The sequence below is a fragment of the Salvelinus sp. IW2-2015 genome, linkage group LG1 (assembly GCF_002910315.2).
Source record: "Salvelinus sp. IW2-2015 linkage group LG1, ASM291031v2, whole genome shotgun sequence".
Classification (NCBI taxonomy): Eukaryota; Metazoa; Chordata; class Actinopteri; order Salmoniformes; family Salmonidae; genus Salvelinus; species Salvelinus sp. IW2-2015.
The window spans coordinates 18,036,399-18,063,697 of record NC_036838.1 but is presented as its reverse complement, the minus strand read 5'-3'; the positions used below and the strand labels follow the sequence as shown (position 1 = coordinate 18,063,697).

General features: G+C 46.2%; 1 protein-coding gene across 1 annotated transcript; it reads left to right on the top strand.

Moving 5' to 3' along the window:
* The first annotated feature begins 196 nt into the window (after window positions 1-196).
* Window positions 197-26,242, top strand: LOC111961978 (stathmin-3). The gene is made up of 5 exons (XM_023984702.2): window positions 197-395; window positions 23,463-23,558; window positions 24,811-24,986; window positions 25,160-25,351; window positions 26,022-26,242. The coding sequence occupies exons 1-5, from the start codon at window positions 377-379 to the stop codon at window positions 26,079-26,081; spliced, it is 543 nt and encodes a 180-aa protein (XP_023840470.1). The 5' UTR covers window positions 197-376; the 3' UTR covers window positions 26,082-26,242.
* The last annotated feature ends 1,057 nt before the right edge of the window (window positions 26,243-27,299 follow it).

Here is a 27,299-nt window from a genome sequence, read left to right as displayed (position 1 = left end):
GATGTTCTATATAATGTTACATTTTAAGAATAAAACATATTAAAGCTACCTATTTAGTGCTTTAGCGAGAGGTACTGTAGTATGCGTGCCTGCCTGTGTGTATGTGTATGTGAAAGAGAGAGATGTGAGTGTGTGTGTGCATAGGCCTCTCTCTCCCCTCCACCCCTCCCCCTCTCCTTGTCTCTGGCAGGTTGCAGCAGCCCCTATCGAGTCGAGCCGGCTGGTCATTGTCCACGCAACACCGCAGAGAGGCTTGTGCATTGCACCACTTGGAGACAGATATACACACAGAGCCATCTCTCTCCTCCTCCTCTCTCACATCCTTGCCTCTCCTCCATCCGGCAGCATCCTACTCTCGCCTCCACCTCCAGCAACCATGGCCAGCACCGTATCAGGTAAGACATCCAACATTTTGTTACCAACTATCTGTTATAAAATGGGGGTGGACATGTATTTATCAGATTAAATCCTTCTGTTGTATGATTTTAGACAGAATATCTAGATGTTATTGAAGATGCGTTGCTGGGTTGGGAGTATTTTGGTATGAACTGAGATGTATTGCTCATATAGGTGGTTTATTTTACATGTAAATAGATCTCTGAGAGAATCATTTATTTGACCTAATGTCTGGCCACATCGAATTTGTCCATTTATGAATGGAAGAGGATCTAGGAATCGCATTTGTTTCATTTGAATGCTTATAAAGGTCATATGTACAAACTGAGGGTTGCATTTTTTATGTCCGTCTAAAATGACCAACCATGCTGTGTATCATGTTCCTAAAGAACTGGATTATTTCATGGGATCAGATCATTTCCATTGCTGATTGGAGATCTCAGGGATTTTCCTCAGTCGTGCCAAAAGCTGCGATCTTAAATGGCACATTATTCCCTATATAATGACCTATCTTTGACCAGGGCCCATAGGGCTCTAGTCGCAAGAAGTGCACGATATAGAGAATAGGGTGCATTTTGTGGCACAACCAAGGTGTGACTGCTGATAAAATGGCCGCTTGATGATGCAGATCTGAAGCAATATAAAAGGGCTTGGGCACATTGGGATTGCAATGCGGGAAGCTATAGGTCCCATACAGTTTATTCTATATTAATCACCAAGGGTTTAAACCTCTGACAAACCTATGATACATTACAGTATTTGATACACTATATTATATAGAATGTATCACAATATGAATCAATAAAACCTGATACAGCACAGTATAACAGCTCCACCCTTTAGGCCTGCTTCTTTGATTCTAGAACAGTTCAGAGATCATCATAGTATCTGTCAGCATCATCAGCCACGCAACCAGCTAAAAAGGCAGGTAGTTTGTGATGAACATCAATACTCATTTCACCACGTTTCAATCAAAGACTAACTGTTCTTAGCGTAGGTATCACTGTCGGAGTATATATATGCAGCATGGGATAAGTATTCAACATGTTATGGCGCTGTAGATTATCAGCCTGTTGTGTCATATCAAAAGCGAAGCGCTGCAACCAACTCTACAGTTACTGCAGTGTCAAAATAATGTGTAAAGAATCAGTAGCATACATGAGATGATCCTGTCAGTCAATTCTTTCGTTCGTGGAAGTGAACTGTAGATCTCTTTGAAGAGCTGATCTTCAGTAGGGATGAGCTAATCCAATCTTAAACCCCCCCCCCCCTATATGGCGTTCACATCAGTGATCTTTTATCTAACCCCATGGTAAATGTMTTTTTAAGTGCGGTACACCACACTTAACATGTTTGACATTAGAGAAGCTTCCATTAAAGAAAATCCTCTCAGTTCTATTAGATAGATAGCTCTGAATCCACAATATGGCAAAGGTTCAAAAGCCATAACACATAAGTTCTCAACAACATGCTATGGTCAATAATATCAAAGGCTGCACTGAAATCTAACATTACAGCTCACACACTCTTCTTTCAACCAAGCATCAGTCATTTGTGTCAGTGCAGTACATGTTGAGCGCCCTTCTCYACAAGAATGTTGAACATCTATTGTTAATTTGTTTACAGAGAAATAGCATTGTATTTGGTCAAACACATTTTTTTCCAACGGTTYGCTAAGAGCTGGCAGCAAGCTAAAAGCTCTACTGTTAGAACCAGTAAAGGCCGCGTTTGTAACGTTCGTCTAAGTCGTTCTCCTCCTCAGACGAGGAGGAGCAAGGATCGGACCAACATGCAGCGGGTGATGAATACATGATAGATTTATTTTAAACAAGACGAACACGAAGAACACTTGATAACTACAATACAATAAACGATGTGAACAAACCTGAACTAGAGAACATAACGCACTAACAGGAACGAACACATACATGAACGAAAACGAAACAGTCCCGTGTGGTGCGACATACACAGACACAGGAACAATCACCCACAAACAAACAGTGTGAACAACCTACCTTAATATGGTTCTCAATCAGAGGAAACGTAAAACACCTGTCCCTGATTGAGAACCATATCAGGCTAATAGACAGTGAACCTAAACATAGAAACACATAACATAGAATGCCCACCCCAGCTCACGCCCTGACCATACTAAACAAATACAAAAACAAGGAAAACAGGTCAGGAACGTGACAGCGTTACCACTCTTGGGTAGCGGAATGACTTTGGCTTCCCTCCAGGCCTGAGGAGAAAGACATTCCTCTAGGCTCAGGTTAACGATATGCAGATAGGAGTGGCTGTAGAATCAGCTACCATCCTTAGTAGCTTTCCATCTAAGTTGTCATTGCCAGGAGGTTTGTCATTATTGATCGATAACAATAATTTTTCCTTACAAATTTCAAACCTACAATGCTTTTCTTTCCTTATTTGTTTTTATGCATGAGTACAATGGCTCACTGGTCATTGTTGGCATTTGTTGGCATAGTATCATGTAATATCTTRTGTTTCACCGAGTCGTGGCTGAATGACGACATGAATAACATACAGCTGGCGGGTTATACACTCTATCGGCAGGATAGAACAGCAGCTTCTGGTAAGACAAGGCRTGAAGGTCTATGTATATTTGTAAGCAACAGCTGGTGCACGATATCTAAGGAAGTCTCAAGGTTTTGCAAGCCTGAGGTAGAGGAACTCATGATAAGCTGTAGACCACACTATCTACCTAGAGAGGTTTCATCTGTATTTTTCGTAGCTGTCTACATACCACCACAGACTGATGCTGGCACTAAGACCGCACTCAATGAGCTGTATTACACCATAAGCAGACAGGAAACCGCTTACCCAGAGGCGGCGCTCCTAGTGGCCGGGGACTTTAATGCAGGGAAGCTTAAATCCGTCTACCCAAATTTCTATCAGCATGTTAAATGTGCAACCAGAGAGAAAAAACTCTGGACCACCTTTACTCCACACACAGAGACGCATAAAAAGCTCTCCCTCGCCCTCCATTTGGCAAATCTGACCATAATTCTATCCTACTTACAAGCAAAAATTAAAGCAGGAAGCACCAGTGACTCGGTCAATAAAAAAGTGGTCAGATGAAGCAGATGAAGCAGATGCTAAACTACAGGATTGTTTTGCTAGCACAGACTGGAATATGTTCCGGGATTCTTCCGATGGCATTGAGGAGTTTACCACATCAGTCATTGGCTTCATCAATAAGTGCATCGATGAAGTCGTCCCCACAGTGACTGTACATACATACCCCAACCAGAAGCCATGGATTATAGGCAACATCCGCACTGAGCTAAAGGGTAGAGCTGCCAATTTCAAGGAACGGGACTCTAATCCGGAAGCTTATAAGAAATACCGCTATGCCCTCTGACGAACCATCAAACAGGCAAAGCATCAATACAGGACTAAGATCGAATCCTACTACACCGGCTACGACGCTCGTCGGATGTGGCAGGGCTTGCAAACTATTACAGACTACAAAGGGAAGCACAGCCGAGAGCTGCCTAGTGACATGAGCCTACCAGACAAGCTAAATAACTTCTATGCTCGCTTCGAGGCAAGTAATACTGAAACATGCATGAGAGCATCAGCTGTTCCGSACGACTGTGTGATCACGCTCTCCTCAGCTGATGTGAGTAAGACCTTTAAACAACAGGACTGATTACCAGGAMGAGTACTCCGAGCACTCGCTGACCAACTAGGAAGTGTCTTCACTGACATTTTTAACCTCTCCCTGTCTGAGTCTGTAATACCAACATGTTTCAAGCAGACCACCATAGTCCCTGTGCCCAAGAACACTAAGGTAACCTGCCTAAATGACTACTGACCCGTAGCACTCATGTCTGTAGCCATGAAGTGCTTTGAAAGGCTGGTCATGGCTCACATCAACACCATTATCCCTGAAACCCTAGACCCACTCCAATTTGCATACCGCACTAACAGATCCACAGATGATGCAATCTCTATTGCACTCCACACTGCCCTTTCACACCTGGAAAAAAGGAACACCTATGTGAGAATGCTAATCATTGACTACAACTCAGCGTTCAAYACAGTGCCCTCAAAGCTCATCACTAAGCTAAGGACCCTGGGACTAAACACCTCCTTCTGCAACTGGATCCTTGACTCCATACAGGGCACCCCAAGGCGGTAATGGTAGGTAACAACACATCCGCCACACTGATCCTCAACATGGGGGCCCCTCAGGGGTGCGTACTCAGTCCGCTCCTGTACTCCCTGTTCACTCATGACTGCACGGCCAGGCACGACTCCAACACCATTATTAMGTTTGCAGATGACACAACAGTGCCAGGCCTGATCACCAACAACGACGAGACAGCCTATAGGGAGGAGGTTCACCAACAACGAGGGGACAGCCTATAGGGAGGAGGTGTTACATCTGCTCCTGCCACGCCCTCCACTTCTCATCCTGGACCACCCTAACCTGCCACCACCCCCCCAGTGCTCTCTTTCTCTCCTTCTCTCCCTGTGTGTATATGTGATTGTGTGAGTGGAGACAGGTGTGTTGTAAGCAGAGCAGATTCCCACCAGCTGCAACCTGTTCCATAATCAAGAACTCTACAAATACTCAGTCCTGCCACTTCCACGCTACCAGATCGCAGCCTCTACTCAGTCAGTCTGCATTTCTAGCTGTTTGTTCCTGCAAAGATTTAGTTATCCTGTTGTGCCTGTTTTCACAAGCCTCACGCTGCTTTTTCTCTCTACTACAGTCCCGTCTGCTCTAACTCTGGTACCTGTCTCCAGAACCTCGTCTCCTCAGTCCTGCTTCTCTGCCCTGGATCCCCGCTCTACTGCTTAATTGGATTCCGCTCCAGACCTGCTTACCCGGTTCCTAATCTCCTTAACCCCAGCCTCAGCCTAAGTCCGGATTCCATACCACCCGCCCGAGATTCCCCTGGACTGCACCCCATCTCCTCTTCCGCCTTTCAATAAATACATTGGTTACCTATTCTTGTGTCCTCGTCTGAGTCTGCATTTGGGTTCACCTGCACTGSCCCGCGTAACAGGAGGTCAGAGACCTGACCGTGTGGTGCAAGGACAACAACCTCTCCCTCAATGTGATCAAGACAAAGGAGATGATTCTGGACTACAGGAAAAGGAGGACTGAGCACGCCCCAATTCTCATCGACAGGGCTGTAGTGGAGCAGGTTGCGAGCTTCAAGTTCCTTGTCGTCCACATCACCAACAAACTAACATGGTCCAAGCACACCAAGACAGTCGTGAAGAGGGCAAAACCAATTCCCCCTCAGGAGACTGAAGAGATTTGGCATGGGTCCTCAGATCCTCAAAAGGTTCTACAGCTGCACCATCGAGAGCATCCTGACTGGTAGCATCACTGCCTGGTATGGCAACTGCTCGGGCTCCGAACGCAAGGCACTACAGAGGGTGGTGCGTACAGCCCAGTACATCACCGGGGCCAAGCTTCCTGCCATCCAGGACCTCTATAACAGCCATTGTCAAAGGCCCTARAAAGACTCCAGCCACACTAGTCATAGACTGTTCTCTCTGCTACCACACGGCAAGAGGTGCCGGAGCTTCAAGTMTAGGTCCAAGAGSCTTCTAAACAGCTTTTACCCCAAGTCATAAGACTCCAGAACATCTAATCAAATGGCTACCCAGACTATTTGCATTGCCCCCCTTCCTCTTCTACGCTGCTGCTACTCTCTGTTATTATCTATGCATAGGTACTTATATTATTCTACTACATGTACATATTACCTTAATTACCTTGATTAATACCGTTGCCCCCACACATTGACTAACCGGAACCGCCTTGTATATATACAATTGAAGTCAGAAGTTTACATACACTCAGGTTGGAGTCATTAAAACTAGTTTTTTAAACCATCCAAAAATTTCTTGTTAACAAACTGCAGTTTTGGGAAGTCGGATAGGAATTATAACTTGTGCATGACACAAGTAATTTTTTTCCAAACAATTGTTTACAGACAGATTATTTCACTTATAATTAACTGTTCACAATTCCAGTGGGTCAGAAGTTTACATACATTAACTTGACTGTGACTTTAAACAGCTTGGAAAATATTCCAAAAATTTGTCACTGGCTTTAGAAGTTTCTGTCTCCTAGAGATGAACGTACTTTGGTGTGAAAAGTGCATCAATCCCAGAACAACAGCAAAGGACCTTGTGAAATGCTGGAGGAACAGGTACAAAAGTATCTATATCCACAGTAAACTAGTCCTATATAAACTAACCTGAAGGCGGTCTCAGCAAGGAGAGAAGCCACTGCTCCAAAACCGCCATAAAAAGCCAGACTACGGTTTGCAACTGCACATGAGGACAAAGATTTTACTTTTGTAGAGAAATGTCCTCTGTCTGATGTGAAACAAAAAACAGAACTGTTTGGCCATAATTGACCATGGTTATGTTTGGGAAAAAGGGAAGGATTGCAAGCCGAAGAACACCATCCCAACCGTGAAGCACGGGGTGGCAGCATCATGTTGTGGGGGTGCTTTGCTGCAGGAGGACTGGTGCACTTCACAAAATAGATGGCATCATGAGGGAGAATTATGTGGATACTGTATTATTGAAGCAACATCTCAAACATCAGTCAGGAGTTTAAAGCTTGTTTCGCAAATGGGTCTTCCAAAATGGACAATGACCCAAGCTACTTCAAAAGTTGTGGCATAAATGGTTTAAGGACAACAAAGTCAAGGTATTGGAGTGGCCATCACAAAGCCCTGACTCAATCCTATAGAAAATGTGTTGGCAGAACTGAAAAGGCGTGTGCGAGCAAGGAGGCCTACAAACCTGACTCAGTTATACCAGGTCTGTCAAGACGAATGGGACAAAATTCCCCCACTTATTGTGGGAAGCTTTGTAAAGGCTACCCCCAAACATTTGACCCAAGTTAACCAATTTAAAGGCAATACTACCAAATACTAATTGAGTGTATGTAAACTTCTGACACACTGGGAATGTGATGAAAGAAATAAAAGCTGAAATAAATCATCTCTCTCTACTATTATTCTGACATTTCACATTCTTAAAATAAAGTGGTGATCCTAACTGACCTAAAGACCAGGTAATTTTTACTCGGATTAAATGTCAGGACCTCTACACCAGGCGGTGTCAGAGGAAGGCCCTAAAAATTGTCAAAGACCCCAGCCACCCCAGTCATAGACTGTTCTCTATACTACCGCATTTCAAGCGGTACCGGAGTGCCAAGTCTAGGACAAAAAGGCTTCTCAACAGTTTTTACCCCCAAGCCATAAGACTCCTGAACAGGTAATCAAATGGCTACCCGGACTATTTGCATTGTGTGCCCCCCCAAACCCCTCTTTTACGCTGCTGCTACTCTCTGTTTATCATATATGCATAGTYACTTTACCTATACATTCATGTACATACTACCTAAATTGGCCCGACCAACCAGTGCCCCCGCACATTGGCTAACCGGGCTATCTGCATTGTTTCCCGCCACCCACCACCCGCCAACCCCTCTTTTATGCTACTGCTACTCTCTGTTTATCATATATGCAGTCACTATAAACATATCTACATGTACATACTACCTCAATCAGCCCGACTAACCGGTGCCTTTAWAAAGCCTCACTACTGTTATAGCMTCRCTACTGTTATTTTTCACTGTCTTTYTACTGTTGTTTTTATTTCTTTACTTACCTATTGCTCACCTAATACCTTTTTTTGCACTGTTGGTTAGAGCCTGTAAGTAAGCATTTCACTCTAAGGTCTACACCTGTTGTATTCGTGACAAATACACTTTGATTTGATTAATCTTTACAAAACTGTTTCAGTTCAACAATATTCTTAGGATGTCTGGTGTGAACCTCTCTCGAGGTCATGCCACAGCATTTTAAATCAGGTTGAGGTCAGGACTCTGACAGGGCCACACCAGAAGGCGCATTTTCTTCTGTTGAAACCATTCTGTTGTTGATTTACTTTTGTTTTTTGGGTCGTTGTCCTGTTGCATCCCCCAACTTCTGCTGAGCTTCAATTGGCAGACAGATAGCCTTACAATCTCCTGCAAAATGTCTTGATAAACTTGGGAATTCATGTTTCCGTCAATGATAGCAAGCTGTCCAAACCCTGAGGCAGCAAAGCAGCCCCAAACCATGATGCTCCCTCCACCATACTTTACAGTTGGGAAGAGATGTTGATGTTGGTGTGCTGTGCATTTTTTAAATCACACATAGTATTGTGTGTTCCTTCCAAACAACTCAACTTTAGTTGAATCTGTCCACAGAATATTTTGCCAGAAGCGCTGTGGAGCATCCAGGTGCTCTTTAGCAAACTTCAGACGTGCAGCAATGTTTTTTTTGAACAACAGTGGCTTCTTCCGTGGTGTCCTCCCATGAACACCATTCTTGTTTAGTGTTTAACATATCGTGGACTCGTCAACAGAGATGTTAGCATGTTCTAGAGATTTATGTAAGTCTTTAGCTGACACTCTAGGATTCTTCTTAACCTCATTGAGCATTCTGCACTGTGCACTTGCAGTCATCTTTGCAGGACGGCCACTCCTAGGGAGAGTAGCAACAGTGCTGAACTTTCTCCATTTATAGACAATTTGTCTTACTGTGTGGACTGATGAACATCAAGACTTTTAGAGATACTTTTGTAACCCTTTCCAGCTTAAAGCAAGTCAATATTTCTTAATCTTAGGTCTTCTGAGATCTTTTTCGTTACGAGGCATGGTTCACATCAGGCAATGCTTCTTGTGAATAGTAAACTCAAATTTGTGTGTGTTTTTTTATAGGGCAAGGCAGCTCTAACCAAGATCTCCAATCTTGTCTGTTGCATTCGGGGGAAACTTGGAACATTGAGATATTGTAATGACCGGCTGGGTCATAAAGGGAAAAGAGACGGACTCTAGGTGTGCAGGTCAGAACACAGGTTTATTCCTAAACTGGGCTATGTGTCCGGCCACAGCCCACGCCGCTAAATGCCGAACATACACAATGTTACCCTGTCGAGTTAAGGGTCACTCTCATAGGAACAGATCAAGGCCCCGAACAGAAAAGAAAGAAAGATGATACAGTAATCCCTATTTATGCATTCCAAATCCCGCGGGATTACCCATCATACCCCCCCAACCTTTCCATCTGTCCTGACATATTTAACCCCTGCTAGTAGCCATGAGAACCATAACACACCCACAAACACAGAACACAATACCGGGTCGTTACATAGCCCCCCCTTTCTAAACCCTAGCCCCTAGGGGTTACACAACAAAATCCTTAAAAGACCGGAGGTCGCATCAGTCTCTTGGGCCTCCCCGTGACTCTCAGCGGTGAACCCCCAGAACACTCCTCTGCCCCAATGTCATTTCCAGCGCCTCCGAAGAAGCAGCCCCTCCCCAGGCTCAGGTTGCGCTAGAGTCTCCTCGTTAGACTGTTCCCGTGGGCTCACATCAGAGCCCTCACTCTCCATTCCCTACCGTTTTCCTCCCTCTGGAGGTGCCAATCGATCCCGGTGGACCACCACCTTCCTGCTCCTGGGGGGGACCTCCACCCGGTACGTCACCTCCCCCACCTCTCTATCACCAGACACGGCCCCACCCATGCACTGTCCAGCTTTGGCACCGCCCCTTCTTGCGCGTGGGTTGTGAAGCCACACACATTCTCCCGCTCCAAAGTGCCTCCCCCTAGCGCGCGAGTCGTAGTGGCGCTTTTGGCGCACCCCTGCGTTCTCGAGTTGCTCTCTTGCGAAGGTGTGAGCCGCTTCTAACCGGTTCTGCAGACGACACACATAGTTCGGGCCAGGCAAAACCCCGTCGTCATTATCAGGAGGGTGGCCAAACGTCAGTTCGGCTGGGTGCGCAACTCACGACCTAACATTAGTAGTGCTGGGGAGCACGCAGTCGATTCTTGAACAGCCGACCTACACGCCATAAGAATAAACGGTAAGTGGGTGTCCCAATCTCTTTGGTGTTTTGAGGTAACGATGGCCAGCTGCTGTGCTAATGTTCTGTTAAATCTTTTCCACCAGCCCATCACTCTGGGGGTGAAGCGGAGTAGTGCGCGTCTTCTCCGCGCCTAACCGTCTACACAACTCTGAGAACACCCGTGACTCGAAGTTTCTCCACTGGTCGCTGTGAATAGACTGTGGCACCCCAAAACGACTGATTATTCCCCCCACCAACGCATCAGCTACTGTCACCGCATCCTGGTCTGGGAGAGCGTAAGCCTCCGGCCACTTGGTGAAGAGTCCATAGCGGTTAGAATCCACCTGTTACCGCTGTCTGTGGTTGGAAACGGCCCTACTATGTCTACCCCCAGTCTCTCCATGGGCTCCCCTACTGGGAATTGTTGTAGGAGGCGTGTGACTGACCTGGAGGTCCTTTTTTAGCAGCACACTCGTCGCACTGCCTACAAAAGTCCTCAACATCCTCCTGTTGCCTGGCCCAATAGAAACCTTTATGCACCCTTTAACGTTTTGGAGAACCCAAAATGCCCTGCGCCTACTCCCCCATTGAAGCTGCTGTAACACGCTCCCCTGCAGCCTTTTGGGCACCACTACCTGCCACGTAATTTCTCCAGTCGCGGCGTTTTCCACCCCCTCTGGGCACTCCCTCAGCCACTCTAGAGACTGTGATTAGCCCACAGTCCTTTGGTGACTGGTGATAGAGGGGCTACTTCCCCCCACGGCGGTCGTCTTCTCTCTTCCACCCACCGCAGCACAGGACGCAGCTCTGGCGTCCTCCTCCTGGCGACGCCTCCACTCCCCAACGTCCACAGCCTCAAGCTCCCGGCACTCTGTCACACTCAGCTGACTCACCGTGGCGGTGACTCCCTCCTCCCTGCACAGTTCTCTCTCTCGCTCCACCCGTTTGGCGCAGTACCCACAGCCATCCTCAGCACACGGGCAGCGGGACAAGGCGTCTGCATTGCTGTGCGCAAGGCCGGCTCTGTGCTCCACCTGGAAGTCGTAGGGTTGCAGCTCCTCCAGCCAGCGGGCAATCTGACCCTCTGGCTCCTTGAAGGAGAGAAGCCACTGCAGGGCGGAGTGATCCGTCCGGACCACAAACGGCAGGCCCCCCAGGTAGTACTTGAAATGGCGTACTGCTGCCACGACAGCCAAAAGCTCTCTCCTTGTCACGCAGTAGCGTTTTCAGCCTTATCAAAAGTTCTGCTGTAATAAGCTACTACGTGTTTCCCCATCAGGCCCACGCTGAGCCAGCACAGCCCCCAAACCCTCATGCTTGCGTCGGTGTCCAGGATGAACGGACGGTTCGGGTCTGGTGAGGCCAGGACAGGGGCCTCCATCAGGGCACGTTTGAGGGCCTCAAACGCCCGCTGGTGCTCTCGGTCCACTGAAAAACAGTATCCTCCTTGAGAAGGTGGTTCAAAGGAGCCGCTACCCCCGCAAACCCCTTCACAAACCTACGATAGTAAGATGCCAGCCCCAGGAAGCTCTTAACCTCTTTTTTCCCCCTGGAACTGGCCACCCCCTCACAGCCTCTACTTTGTCTGGCATCGTGCTGATGCCCTCACCACCCAGCTGATGCCCCAGGAACGCCACCTCCCTTTGCATGAAATGGCACTTTCCCGGATGTAATTTTAGCCCTGCCCCCGAGATCCTCTCCAACACTCGCCTAATTGCCCCAGTGCCCCCTCAAACGATGTGCCGTGCACCAATATGTCGTCTAGGTACACAACACACTCGTCTCTCGGAACCCCCGCCAGCACTCTGTCCATGAGCCTCTCAAAGGTGGCAGGAGCATTACAGAGCCCGAAGCACAGCACCTTGAACTGCCAATGGCCCCTATCTGTGGAGAAGGCCGTTTTTTCACGTGCCCCTGGCGAGAGGGCACCTGCCAGTAGCCACTGCGCAGATCAAGGGAGGAGAACACGACGGGACCTCTCACGTGGTCTAGCGACTCATCAATCCTCGGTAGGGGATAAGAGTCTTTAGTGGTGACAAGAATTTAGGCCCCTTGTAGTCAACACAAACCTAAGTTTACCCCCTTTCTTAGGCACCATGACGACCGGCGCGGACCATGGGCTATCTGATGGCTCAATGAAATCAGCCCGCAACATGTCAACAATAGCTGTGTCTGCTGCTTCCCTCCTGGCAAGGGGAATACGACGGGGCCGAATTTTAATGGGTGCGGGCGTCCCCAGTGTCTATTTCGTGCTGAACTAGTGCGTTTGTCCTACCTCATCTTCCCCCAAGCGAAGCTATCTTTAAAAGTCCAACAGCAGCTGCTTTAACTGTCTCTGTTGTCCCTCATCCAGACCCTGACATTCTTCAGCCACACAGCCTCGACGGCGTCGTTAGCTTCTCTTCCCCCCGTCGGGCTGATGGGGTGAAGGAGCCAGTGTGTTTTGGGCTACTGGGCTGCCTGTGCTTGCACCATGATGGGGGTGAAGGCCGTCGCCGCCGGAGACAGCTGCTGGGATGGCACAACGACCAAGGGAGCAGCCGGGATGACCGGTGGAGTTTCTGCAAGCTTGGAGGAAGAGGAGGGACAGCCCTGCCCCTGCTGGCCCTCCGAAGGCGCATTCCCACTGTGGGCCCCCCGACAGCCTCAAAGTGCCCGACGCTAAGTCCAACTGAGCCCCACCGTGTTTCAAAAAGTCCATTCCCAGTATACAGGGTCCTGCACCGCTGCTACCCACACCGGACACCCCACAGTTCTCCCCCCCACGTCACAGATAGCTGACACTTCCCTAACATGGGGGCTAGCTCCCCGTGACAGTCCGTAGCGGACAAGGGTCGGCTCCACCCGACCCCAACAGGTAGTATGTCTGGTCTCACCAGGGTTACTGTAGAGCCCGTGTCGACCAGGGCCAAACATTCCACCCCCTTTACCTTGACGATGACATTGCAGAAGTCCCCAAAGGTGGTACGTCCCACCACAACTACCGGACTAGGAAACACGGCGGCAGCTACACCCTGGGGGAGCAGGTCCCCACCCTCTTGTCTGCGCTGCTGGTACCTCCTTTGCTTACAGTGGGTTCGGGGGGGGGTAGGCCCGCGCTGCCCCCTGCGCGAGAACCCGTTGTCGTTTCCCTGGTGACGGGGAATTGCCACACTCCCGCTGAATGTGGCCAGGTTGGCCACAACCCCAGCAGACAATAGGAGTTGAGCTGACACTGCGACGTTGCCTGGAGCCCTCTCCATGACAAGCGAAGCAGTCTTGACTAGCCCGCCGAACTCGTCAACCCACTCTGGTTTTGTGACCCCTGGCACCCCAGCCACCGCTGCTCTCACCTCGGTTGACTGGCGACTTCCACTCTCAATCCCTCACCCCAGATCAGCTCCCTCTTCTGGCTATCTCCACTGCAGCCCGCAGAGATGGTGGGTCCGCCATCTGAACATGCTTACCCAGTTCGGTGGAAGAGAGCGCTCTAATAAAACTGTCCCGTGCCAGCTCGTCTTGCACCCCAATCGGCATAGTTGCATAAGCCCGCCTGGTCAGGCTCAGAATACCACTTGCCAACGCCTTTAATGATCCCCCTGAAGTCTCTTTTTGTTACACAGTTCAATCCGCAGCATGTTGGTGCTTGCGTCGCTGCCGAAACGGCCCCCCAATGCCTCCACTAGCGCACCGTAGTCGCCCCTCTCGTCCGGGGCTAGCGTTAGCAGGCATTCCGACGCCTCCTCTGCCAGGCTCAGGGCAAGCTGTAACGCTTTCGTCTCGTCGACCACCTCCCAGCTCTAGCCAACAACTCAAATTGAGTGAAAAAAAAACATTTACCTTGTCCATTGAACTTTGGTAGTTTAGCCGCTACCGGGGCTAATGGCAATAGGTCGCTGCCATCTCTGTTTACATAAGCAGGCCCAGCCATTTCCGCACCCCGGTGACGTCGCCGTCGCCGTGACGTCTGCTCTCGAGCGGTGTGAAGGAAAACCCGCCAGTTCTGCCATCTGCTGACTGACAATTTAACTCCCGCCAGGTGGCTCTCCAGCTTTCCTACGGCAGTCGCCGCCTGACCCTCCCGACCGGGTACCCCCGAGCCCACAACGGACACTTTGTCCGACTCTTCCTTAATTTTCCGCCTCGCCCCAAGCATCATGACCGTAGATGCGAGTCACGCTAAAGCCAACCCGGCCTATACTGAACAGCTAACCGCCTGTCTCTATCCGTAGTTCGAAAGCACTTCTGACACCAATGTATGACCGGGCTGCGGTCATAAAGGGAAAAGAGACGGACTCTAGGTGTGCAGGTCAGAACACAGGTTTATTCCTAAACTGGGCTATTGTTCCGGCCACAGCCCACGCCCCTAAATGCCGAACATACACAATGTTACCCTGTCGAGTTAAGGGTCACTCTCATAGGAACAGATCAAGGCCCCGAACAGAAAAGAAAGAAAGATGATACAGTAATCCCTATTTATGCATTTCCAAATCCCGTGGGATTACCCATCATACCCCCCCAACCTTTCCATCTGTCCTGACATATTTAACCCCTGCTAGTAGCCATGAGAACCATAACACACCCACAAACACAGAACACAATACCGGGTCGTTACAATATTAAAGACATGTGACAGTACTGATAAGGGGAGAAACCGTTGAAGGCTCATATCACTTAGTTCCCTGCTTAGCAAGAAGGATGCAATGTTTAGATATAAGGAGGAGACTTACCACCACGGGGGAAGCCCTTTTCTTTGTCTGAATTGCAGCTGTTACGACCCTTTGGGAAGAATTCAACTTGGTTAARCTTCTCTAGTGTCTGTGAGTTATTTACTCTGTAAAATAAGAACCTAACATGTCTCATTGACTGGACTCCAGGTTAGCTGACCCCTGACTCCAATTAGCTTTTGGAAAAAGGCATTAGCCTTGGGGTTCACATACTTTTTCCAACCTACACTGGGAATGTTTAAGTGATATATTCAATTTAGACAAGAAAAATACAATATTTTGTGTGTTATTAGTTTAAGCACACTGTGTTCATCTATTGTTGTGATTAAGATGAAGATCAGATCAAAATTTCTGACTAATTTATGCAGAAATCCAGGTAATTGCAAAGGGTTCACATACTTTTTCTTTCCACTGTAGAACATAGCCTTAGGGTGTTCTGGTTATTCTGGTTATGACTGCTGTTTCAGACATGGCTCCCTGGCTCTAGCTGATAGAAGACCTATTCTCTGCCAAGCAGAGAAGCGATATCACCATGGCAACACACAGTGATTGTATCTGTTTTTAGGAGCAGTCGACTCACACAGACACACACAAGCTACCCTCCCACCCTCTCTCTGTCTCTCTCACTCCATGCAACACATGCACGCACACTCACTGACACCCACAGACACACACAAACACTGTAGGCCATTAATTTCACTACACATAGAGCGTGCACGCTAGGACACAATCCCTTCATTGTGGTGCTTGACTAAGTTGGTTGGCGCTTTGACATCATGCCAACATCTAAATGTATAATCTTTTGTCTAAAATCGTCCCACAGGCCATTATTTTACATAGTGCTCACTCATATGCAAACACACACACACACACACACACAAATGAACTAACCTTCCATCCCTGAGCTGCTCAATTGAGTAGCCCTGCTGCAGTGGGTGGAGAGAAGGGGAGGGTTGGGTCTGCACTCAGTCTGACCCACAAACTGTGTCGCCAGGGAAACAGTGCCGGTGTTTGCGAGTGTCTGATTACACCGGTATCTATTAAATTAACTTGGGTGTCTGGGAGAATTTATGAACATGCGGTGGGTAGATATTTCCAGTAGTCACAGATCTTGGATCAGTGTACCCAAATCCTAACACACTACTTCATTGGATCCCGCTCCAGACCTGCTTACCCRGTTCCTAATCKTCTTGCCCCCAGCCTCAGCCTTAGTCCGGATTCCATACTACCTGCCCGAGATTCCCCTGGACGTGCAGTCCCATCTCCTCTCCCGCTTTTCAATAAATACATTGGTTAGCTATCCTTGTCTCCTCGTCTGAGTCTGCATTTGGGTTCACCTGCACCGCCCCGCGTAACAGGAGGTCAGAGACCTGACCATGTGGTGCAAGGACAACAACCGCTCCCTTAACGTGATCAAGACAAAGGAGATGATTGTGGACTACAGGAAAAGGAGGACTGAGCACGCCCCAATTCTAATCGACAGGGCTGAAGTGGAGCAGGTTGAGAGCTTCAAGTTCCTTGTCGTCCACATCACCAACAAACTAACATGGTCCAAGCACACCAAGACAGTCGTGAAGAGGGCATGACAAAACCAATTCCCCCTCAGGAGACTGAAGAGATTTGGCATGGGTCCTCAGATCCTCAAAATGTTTTACAGCTGCACCATCGAGAGCATCCTGACGGGTTGCATCACTGCCTGGTATGGCATCTGCTCGGGCTCCGACCACAAGGCACTACAGAGGCCCCGGTGCGTACAACCCAGTACATCACCAGGGCCAAGCTTCCTGCCATCCAGGACCTCTATACCAGGCTGTGTCAGAGGAAGGCCCTAAAAATGGTCAAAGACTCCAGCCACCCTAGTCATAGACTGTTCTCTCTGCTACCGCATGGCAAGCGGTACCGGAGCGCCAAGTCTAGGTCCAAGAATCTTCTAAACAGCTTTTATCCCCAAGCCATAAGACTCCTGAACATCTAATCAAATGGCTACCCAGACTATTTGCATTGCTCCCTCCCTCTTCTACGCTGCTGCTACTCTCTGTTATTATCTATGCATAGTCACTTTAATAACTCTACCTACATGTACATATTACCTCAATCGCTTTGACTAACCGGTACCCCCACACATTGACTAAGCGGAACCCCCTGTATATATAGCCTCRCTATTGTTATTTTACTGCTGCTCTTTAAATATTTGTTACTTTTATTTCTTACTTTTTTTGGTATTTTCTTACAACTGCATTGTTGGTTAAGGGCTTGAAGTAAGCATTTCACTGTAAGGTCTACATCTGTTTGTCACGTTCCTGACATGTTTTCTGTTAGTTTTTGTATGTGTTAGCTGGTCAGGACGTGAGTTTGGGTGGGCAGTCTATGTTTTCTGTTTCTATGTTGGTTTTGGGTACCTGATATGGTTCTCAATTAGAGGCAGGTGGTTTTCATCTCCTCTGATTGAGAATCATATTTAGGTAGGTGTTTTCATATTGTTTGTCGTGGGTGGTTGTCTCCTGTGTTAGTGTCTGTCTATGTTGCACCATACGGGACTGTTTCGGTTTGTTTGTTCATTTCGTTCGTTCGTCGTTTTATGTAGTCATTTTTCCTGTTCGTGCGTTCTTCGTGTTACATGTAAGTTCGTAGTCCAGGTTTGTCTACATTCGTTTTGTTATTTTGTTAGTTTTCCAGTGAAGTTCGTTTTCGTCTGTTTGAATAAATATCATGTCTAAATACAACGCTGCGTCTTGGTTCAATCCATGCTCCTCCTCTTCGGATGAAGAGGAGGAGGAGAACCGTTACACTGTTGTATTCGGTGCATGTGACGCATTTGATTTGATTTTATTTCCTGCCTAAGTTTGCCCACTTTGCTGATTAAGTAATCATTAAAATAATTAGCAACATCAAATGGTTTTGTGATGAATAAGCCATCTGATTCGATGAAAGATGGAGTTGAATTTGTCTTTCGGTCCATCATTTCATTTAAAGTACTCCAAAGTTTTTTYCCCATCATTCTTTATATCATCGATACTGACTTCATAATACAGTTTCTTCTTCTTTTTGTGACACGCCCCCCGTATCTCTTTCAACCATACAGTTTTTAAATTCCACATCAATCCATGGAGCCTTAAAGATACTGGCTTCATAATACAGTTTCTTCATCTTTTTGTGACACTCCCCCCCCCGTATCTCTTTCAACCATACAGTTTTTAAATTCCACATCAATCCATGGAGCCTTAACTGTTTCATAAAATTTCATAAAAATCACTACAGAACTAAATCAAGTATATACACTACTGTTCAAAAGTTTGGGTTCACTTAGAAATGTCCTTGTTTTTGAAAGAAAAGCAMATTTTTTGTCCATTAAAATAACATCAAATTGATCAGAAATGCAGTGTGGACATTGTTACTGTTGTAAATGACTATTGTAGCTGGAAACGGCAGATTTTTTTWAATAGAATATCGACATAGGCGTTTCAGCACACGGACCCTCGTTACACGTCAGTGAAGATCTCTCTTTATTTTACACAGATACAGAGCGTCGTTTYTAGGAAGGAGTTCAAACCCCTGTTGACAAAGATCTTGTGACACTGAAAGTTGCTGCTACAGAGAGGAATGAACTATGATGAACTCAGCCAAGTTCAGTCGTGTTGAGGCCATCCTTGCTACTGGCATGTGTGTTGCGTGCTGGCCCTGCCGCAAAAAGTTTTCGTGAGCCGTCTCCTCACAAGTCTTGGTTCACAGTGCACAATCCAACCGAACCTGAAAGTGCTCTGTGACGTGTCGAATCATTATCACTGACGCTACGTAAATATTACATGAGCCAGAGCACAGTGAGGAGTCAATAGGAAGGAAGTTTGCCGCCTGCAATTGTAACTTTAGTGTCATCCAACTTCTAGCCTGTGTGCATGTTTCTGCCTCAGACAACTCCTTCATTGCTGCCCAAACATGATTTGGCATAAAAACAAAAGGCAGTTAGCTAAAACGGGAACAGGCACAACTTCCACTATGTTCATTGTTGGCTTAGTTGAAAAATCTTTTTTTCAGTATTAACCAGTTCCATTGTCACTCACCGTCAGCTAGGGTTCAATACCGGTGACCGGTATTCCGAGACTTTCCGACCAAATCAAATTTATTTATATAGCCCTTCTTACATCAGCTGATATCTCAAAGTGCTGTACAGAAACCCAGCCTAAAACCCCAAACAGCAAGCAATGCAGGTGTAAAAGCACGGTGGCTAAGAAAAACTCCCTTGAAAGGCCAAAACCTAGGAAGAAACCTAGAGAGGAACCAGGCTATGAGGGGTGGCCAGTCCTCTTCTGGCTGTGCCGGGTGGAGATTATAACAGAAATGGCAAGATGTTCAAATGTTCATAAATGACCAGCATGGTCAAATAATAATAATCAGAGTAGTGTCGAGGGTGCAACAAGTCAGCACCTCAAGAGTAAATGTCAGTTGGCTTTTCATAGCCGATCATTGAGAGTATCTCTACGCTCCTGCTGTCTCTAAGACGTTGGAAACAGAGGTCTGGGACAGGTAGATGTCCGGTGGAACAGGTCAGGGTTCCATAGCCGCAGGCAGAACAGTTGAAACTGGAGCAGCAGCACGGCCAGGTGGACTGGGGACAGCAAGGAGTCTTCATGCCAGGTAGTCCTGAGGCATGGTCCTAGGGCTCAGGTCCTCCGAGAGAGAGAAAGAAAGAAAGAGAGAATTAGAGAAGCATACTTAAATTCACACAGGACACCGGATAAGACAGGAGAAATCCCAGATATAACAGACTGACCCTAGCCCCCCGACACATAAACTACTGCAGCATAATACTGGAGGCTGAGACAGGAGGGGTCAGGAGACACTGTGGCCCATCTGATGATACCCCCGGACAGGGCCAAACAGGCAGGATATAACCCCACCTACTTTGCCAAAGCACAGACCCCACACCACTAGAAGGATATCTTCAACCACCAACTTACCATCCTGAGACAAGGCGAGTATAGCCCACAAAGATCTCCGCCACGGCACAACCCAAGGGGGGGCCAAGCCAGACAGGAGACCACGTCATTGACTCAACCCACTCAAGTGACGCACCCCTCTAGGGACGGCATGGAAGAGCACCAATAAGCCAGTGACTCAGCCCTGTAATAGGGTTAGAGGCAGAGAATCCATGTGAGAGGAGAGAACCGGCCAGGCATGGACAGCAAGGCGGGTTCGTTGCTCCAGAGCTCTTCTCCGTTCACCTTCACACTTCTGGGCCAGACTAACACTCAATCTATACCTACTATGAGAGATGAGTCTTCGTAAAAACTTCAAAGTTTGAGACCGAGTCTGCGCTCTCACTGGGTAGCGACCAATTCATAAACATGCGAGTCTACTAGGAGAAACCCTGCCTCCAAGCTTGTTTGCTTAGAATTAAGGGAAATTAGGAGGCCTGGCATCTTGTGACCGTAGCGTACGTGTAGGTATGTACAGCAGGACCAAATCGGAAAGATAGGTAGGAGCAAGCCCATGTAATGCTTTGTAGGTTAGCAGTAAAACCTTGAAATCAGCCATGCTCCTTCCTGTTTCCTGAGAATAATAATGAYGGATCCTGTGGACCAATAATATAAAATGTTTATGCCACACTAATGCAAAAATAAAAATATGGACGTGGGAATTGCTGCATGAGCCGGACATATCAACTCTCTGGCTTCATTCATAYATTAGACCAGTCATCACAACGCTAACCCTACTATATTTAGCCTACTCAACTTAAAGTCTCCAATACAAAACATCACTTACTTGCATGACTTCTATAAATTGCATTGCTGACTATCATGTGTAGGCTACACGCGACAAATCGACGCAGTTTACTGAAGGAAATCTCCATCTCACATTCACAGATCTCCAAACTAGCATCGTGACACTGGCACAGGCGTATAATACAAACTGCAGCTAATCACTGTTAACAAAACGGCTGATACCTTGTGTCCACAAATGCGCTCTTGGAAATAGACATTTGCAACATTGTTCCATGATGTTACAATAACACAAGTGAGTGCACGGGCTTGACTAGTTAGATTTGCCGGAATTTGATGAACCGCGGCACAATCCATGGTGCTGAATCTCCGCTACTGCTACACTACATGACCAAAAGTATGTGGACACCTGCTCGTCAAACATCTCATTCCAAAATCATGGGCATTAATATGGAGTTGGTCACCCCTTTGCTGCTATGACTAGATGTTGGAGAATTGCTGGATTTGCTTCCATTCAACCTCAAGAGCAATAGTGAGGTCAGGCACTGATGTTCCTCCATGCTTCACGGTGGTAACCACACATGCGGAGATCACCCGTTCACCTACTCTGCGTCTCACAAAGACATGGCGTTTGGAACCAGAAATCTCAAATTTGGACTCATCAGACTAAAGGACAGATTACCACCAGTCTAATGTCCATTGCTCGTGGTTCTTGGCCCAAGCAAGTCTCTTCTTCTTTTTGGTGTCCTTTAGTAGTGGTTTCTTGCCTCAATTCGACCATGAAGGCCTGATTCACAGCAGTGTCCTCTGAACAGTTGATGTTGAGATGAGTCTGTTACTTGAAATCTGTGAAGCATTTATTTGGGCTGAAATCTGAGGTTCATTTAATTATTTTTTTAAATTTTTATTTCACCTTTATTTAACCAGGTAAGCTATTTGAGAACAAGTTCTCATTTAAAACTGCGACCTGGCCAAGATAAAGCAAAGCAGTGCGACACAAACAACAACACAGAGTTACACATGGAATAAACAAGCGTACAGTCAATAACACAATAGAAAAAAAGAAAGTCTATATACAGTGTGTGCAAATGGCGTGAGGAGGTAAGGCAATAAATAGGCCATAGTAGCGAGGTAACTACAATTTAGCAAATTAACACTGGAGTGATAGATGAGCAGATGGTGATATGCAAGTAGAAATACTGGTGTGCAAAAGAGCAGAAATGTAGATAAAAAACAATATGGGGATGAGGTAGGTGGGTGGGCTATGTACAGCTGCAGCGATCGGTTAGCTGCTCAGATAGCTGATGTTTAAAGTTAATGAGGGAAATATAAGTCTCCAGCTTCAGCGATTTTTGCAAATCGTTCCAGTCATTAGCAGCAGAGAACTGGAAGGAAAGGCGGCCAAAGGAGGTGTTGGCTTTGGGGATGACCAGTGACCACGTGTTGTTATCGAGACCAGTGAGCTGAGATAAGGCRGAGCTTTACCTAGCATAGACTTATAGATGACCTGGAGCCAGTGGGTCTGGCGACGAATATGTAGCGAGGGCCAGCCGACTAGAGCATACAGGTCGCAGTGGTATAAGGGGCTTTGGTGACAAAACGGATGGCACTGTGATAGACTGCATCCAGTTTTCTGTATTGGAGTATTGGAAGCTATTTTGTAAATGACATCGCCAAAGTCGAGGATCGGTAGGATAGGATTTAACTCTAGAACTTATCCTCTGCAGCAGAGGTAACTCTGGGTCTTCCTTTCCTTTGACGTTCCTCATGAGAGCCAGATTCATCAAAGTGCTTGATGGTTTTTGCAACTGCACTTGAAGAAAGAATTTTCTGTCTTAAAGTAATGATGGACTGTCGTTTCTCTTTGTTTATCTGAACTGTTCTTGCTATAATATGGACTTGGTCTTTTACCAATTAGGGCTGTCTTCTGTATACCACCCCTACCTTGTCACAACACATTTGTTTGAAACTTTTTTGGTTACTACATGATTCCATATGTGTTATTTCATAGTTTTGATGTCTTCACTATTATTCTTCAATGTAGAAAATAGTCAAAATAAAGAAAAACCCTTGAATGAGTAGGTGTGTCCAAACTTTTTACTATTTTCTACATTGAAGAATAATATAAATGTATTTATATTAATATATACTGTATATAAAAAAAAGTGTATTTTTTTATTTTTTTCCTGCCTCTTGGGCCCCCCATGGGCCTGGGCCCAGGGGCTTCACCCCCGGTAAGCCCCTGCGCTTAATCCGGTCATGAACCCTAACACATACACAAACACAAACACACTCTCGGACACACACTTATCTGCCACACACACTGTACAGTCCCCGTGGATAAGCTACAGTATGGACATGTAACCCACCACATACACACACACTGCACAGTCCTAGTGAGTGGGTGAAGTGAAAACCAGAGATAAAAGTCTACATATGAATAATTGATCATTCTCCCAATGTTACTGGCGACGGGATTAAACCTCCCAAAATATTCATGCCATACATCCTGTCATACAGTCATTTGTTATGAGCAATATACAATACAACCTGAATTCAACCTTTTCGCATTAGACCTTTCGTGCATACATTATCTAATCAGATAATGATATCAGCTCTGTTTAGCGAATACAAAATGACTGCATCATTCACAATAAATGCCAGATGCCAATTTAAAAGTGGATTCAAGGATAACTGTGGATATCTTTTCTCACTCTGTCTTCTCCTCTCCCTCTTTTCCAGCCTACTCGGACAAGATCAAAGAGATGTCCATGCTGTCTCTGATCTGCTCCTGCTTCCACTCACAACCACATCCCAACAGCCTCTACCAATATGGAGGTTAGTGATGAAGAGCTCTATGCGTTTGCCTGTGTCCCATAGAGATCATATAATTATACTCAGAATGTAATTCTATGGTTTGTCCATCCACCCATCTTTGCTCTTTGTCTCTCTCTCTGTCTCTCTCTCTCTGTCTGTCCAACATCCCCCTTTCTGTCTGTCTATCAATCTTTCTGTTTGTCTGTCTTTTGTTGTAGAAATTCTAATCAATAATGAGGAGAGACAAGGTCAAAAGGAAAGCATGGAGTAATTGCTTCTATAATAATGAGGCTGGTCAGCTCAACACTCCCAAGCGTTGTGTCGAGTAGCTCTGACATACGAAGAATACAAATATATTTTATAGCAAAGATACGCCCTCTCAGTCTACATAACAAACAACAGATGCATGGAATGGGTCACCAGGTGAAAGTTGATATATGAGAAAGGAGTATCCCGCAGCCAGATAGCATTTGCTATGAAGACTGTTCCTATTGTTCAGAGTTTGGCCCCTAAGACGAGGCTCTGATCTCGTCCCTGGTACTTCATAACACTGAAACACCAACTCATTCTATGGCATAAATCAATTGTCAACTCCATCTCAAGTAAAACCCCTTCTTGACCATACGCCTGGACAAGCTCACTGAGGGGAGTGAGCCTCTAGGTCATACACTATCCCAGGATAGGTGCAACATCAGAGATGACATACAATGGTTCCAGACACTACCTCACACATCTTGTCTCAGACCTTATCTCCCCCAAGGCCAAAGGAGGGAGTGACTGGGCACAGACATTGTGGAGACAAGTAATTGGTTCCCCATCAATCACGCCATTCCTTCACATGGTTTAAAATAGGTAAAGACACATTCGCATATGAAGACAATGTTCCCTCCTGTCCTCTTCTCTTTCTGGTATTCTGCATAGCACCAGAGACATGTGATAGACAAGTCTGACTTCTCCCCTCTCTGGGCCCCAGGTGACTGAGCCCCAGCTGAGGGAGGAAGTGCAACTGCCAACACCAGAGTCCGAAGGGTTACATTCTAATAACAAAAAATCAACCGTTCAATCATATAAGCATATTATGCAGATAAGACATCTTAATTATCTATGTTACCTAACTAATTCTGATTCTTCCGCCACACTTTCTGTCTGTCTATCCATCCTACCCCTCTCTGTCAGTCCAATCTACCCCTCTCTGTCTGTCTGTCTGTCTGTCTGTCTGTCTGTCTGTCTGTCTGCACAGCCTTACTACCCTAATACCTGTTGTCCTCCACAGACATGGAGGTGAAGTCCCTAAACAAGCGGGCATCCGGCCAGGCCTTCGAGGTCATCCTGAAGGCCCCTGCTGACCTCTCTCCTGACAGGCCCCAGCCCCTGATCTCTCCCCCCAAGAAGGACCTCTCCCTGGAGGAGCTCCAGAAGAGGCTAGAGGCTGCGGAGGAGAGGAGGAAGGTAAACAGAGAGCATGACAGAGAATGGGTCTCTGCAATATCTTTTTCACCTCTCAATTCTAATCATGCTTCCTCTCACTCTCCCCAATCTTTCTCATCATCTATCCCTCTTCCACACTCCCCTCTCTCTGTTTCTCCCTCTTTACCATCTCGCTCACTCTTCTCTCTCTGCAGTCTCAGGAAGCCCTGCTCCTGAAGCAGCTGGCTGAGAAGCGGGAGCATGAGCGAGAGGTGCTCCTCAAGGCCCTGGAGGAGAACAACAACTTCAGCAAGATGGCAGAGGAGAAACTCAACTACAAGATGGAGGTCAACAAAGAGAACCGCGAGGCCCACCTGAATGCGCTAAAGCAGCGGCTCCGTGAGAAGGTAAATCGCCCACTGACTGTCATTCGAAGCTATGGCCTAGTCTAGAGAAATGAAAGACGTGGAGCGTTATGTGGGTACCGAGTAGCGAGTAGAGTATCAAAGGCAGGGTTGGAGGTGCTCTTTGGTTTTAGGGGGCTACTGTAATGGTTAAAACAAGGAGGACCAAGGCCGTAGACATATGCATTGTGAATACCTACTGGAAGAGTGAGGATGACCTAGCCTGTGTGACAACAGGATGAAATGCAATAGCATGAATTTATTAGCCTGAATGCCAGGCTGTGACTAGATTCCATTCTGTAACATCATTGGCAAGCCAACAATTTAGCATTGCTAAGTGCAGATACAATCAGATTTYTTCACTCTTGTTGGATGGCAGTTGAGGTTGAAACATGAAGAATAGAGGAAGGTCTTGGACCATGTCTTGTCCTTCTTAAGAACAATTCTACGAGGTTATGGTTCTATCTATCTGTGCTCATATATCTAGGCTATCTCTCAATCGAATAACATGACAAGCAGAGAGAAACTGTCTCCGCTAATCATAACACAAAGCAAAGTCAATGTATGTGTAATAGGCTACAACATACAGGGAACAGTGGGAATATCTAAATGAACTTATACTGTGGTATCGTATTGCAATTTTTTTTCTAACTTTCATTTTGTTCTATCATAGGAAATCCATGCCGATGAGGTCCGTAGAAACAAGGAACTCCAAGCTGACCTCTCTGGTTGAAGATATTTTCTACAGTTTTGTCAAGAGATTCTCGTCTGGTTTTGGTTGGAAGAAATGCTACTTTTTTTAAATCTCGATGTCTGAAAGTCTCTTGCATTGTTCAATATACACTGGTTTCACAAGCTAATAATTCAACAACAATTTACACAGATTGTTTCTCATCTCTCAATTTATTTTTTGAAAATAATATTGATATTGAGCATGGGTAGAGCTGAAGTAAGGCCCAAGGTCAAGGGTCAGATTTACTAAACATTTGCACTTTTCTTAAGACTGCACCTGTGAGTTCATACAAGGGAACAAAATGAAAACAATTGAAACATTTCTTCTTTATCTTAGGAAACCTACTCCTTCTCTTACATTTTGTTTTAAGTCATGTGTTTGGTTCTGTTTGGAAAAATAACCAGTAAAATGTTGCACTTGTGCAAATGCTTAGTAAGTCGGGCCTTCTGTGTGTGTAAGAAGAAGCTACTGTTAGATCATAATGAGGAATTTCCCTAATTGATCCATAAACATAGCTCAATAGTTACGTTGAATTCTCATAGGAAGTCATGATTATGCTGCACCTGTTACACATATTGCCAAAATGTCTTTCTCTTGAAAAAATGAGCTTGAGGTCTTTACACAATCCCTCCATCTATTGCATAAGGTACTGTATAACAGGGGAKCAGAGCCAAGCTTAATTGATTCAAGTGTTGCCCTTGCTTGGACCATGTGTAAAAGAGGTATCTGATAATATACAATATTCAGCACACTCTATAGGCAAACACTATAACCTGGTCATTCATCATATATAGTCACACCCATTGTCAGTTTGTGCAGCCATCTTCAATCAAGCATGCAACGTCAATCAAGTGACTGTATAAAATGGAGCACAGTCGCATTTAGGCTTCAGTTCAATAAAGTTCAGTATTCACTTTGCCGTATAGGTCAGTAAATGAATAAGGTTACGATACATACACTTAAACTGCTTTAAGAGTGGGTTCCGGTCTCTTTTAGGTTTAATTTCCTAGCTACTGAAATCTCCCACACAGTCTGTTTATTTCTGAGAGTCACTCACTCACTGTTGTCACTTTAGGGGACTACATTTAGTAACAAGATGACTCCACTACAGAGTGCCGTAGTTTGTTTGCAGTGAGATACAGAGTCAATGTGACAGAATTGTTTTAATGCAAATTATATGCAAAGTGTTTATTTGAGCATCAAATGCTGACACAGCAC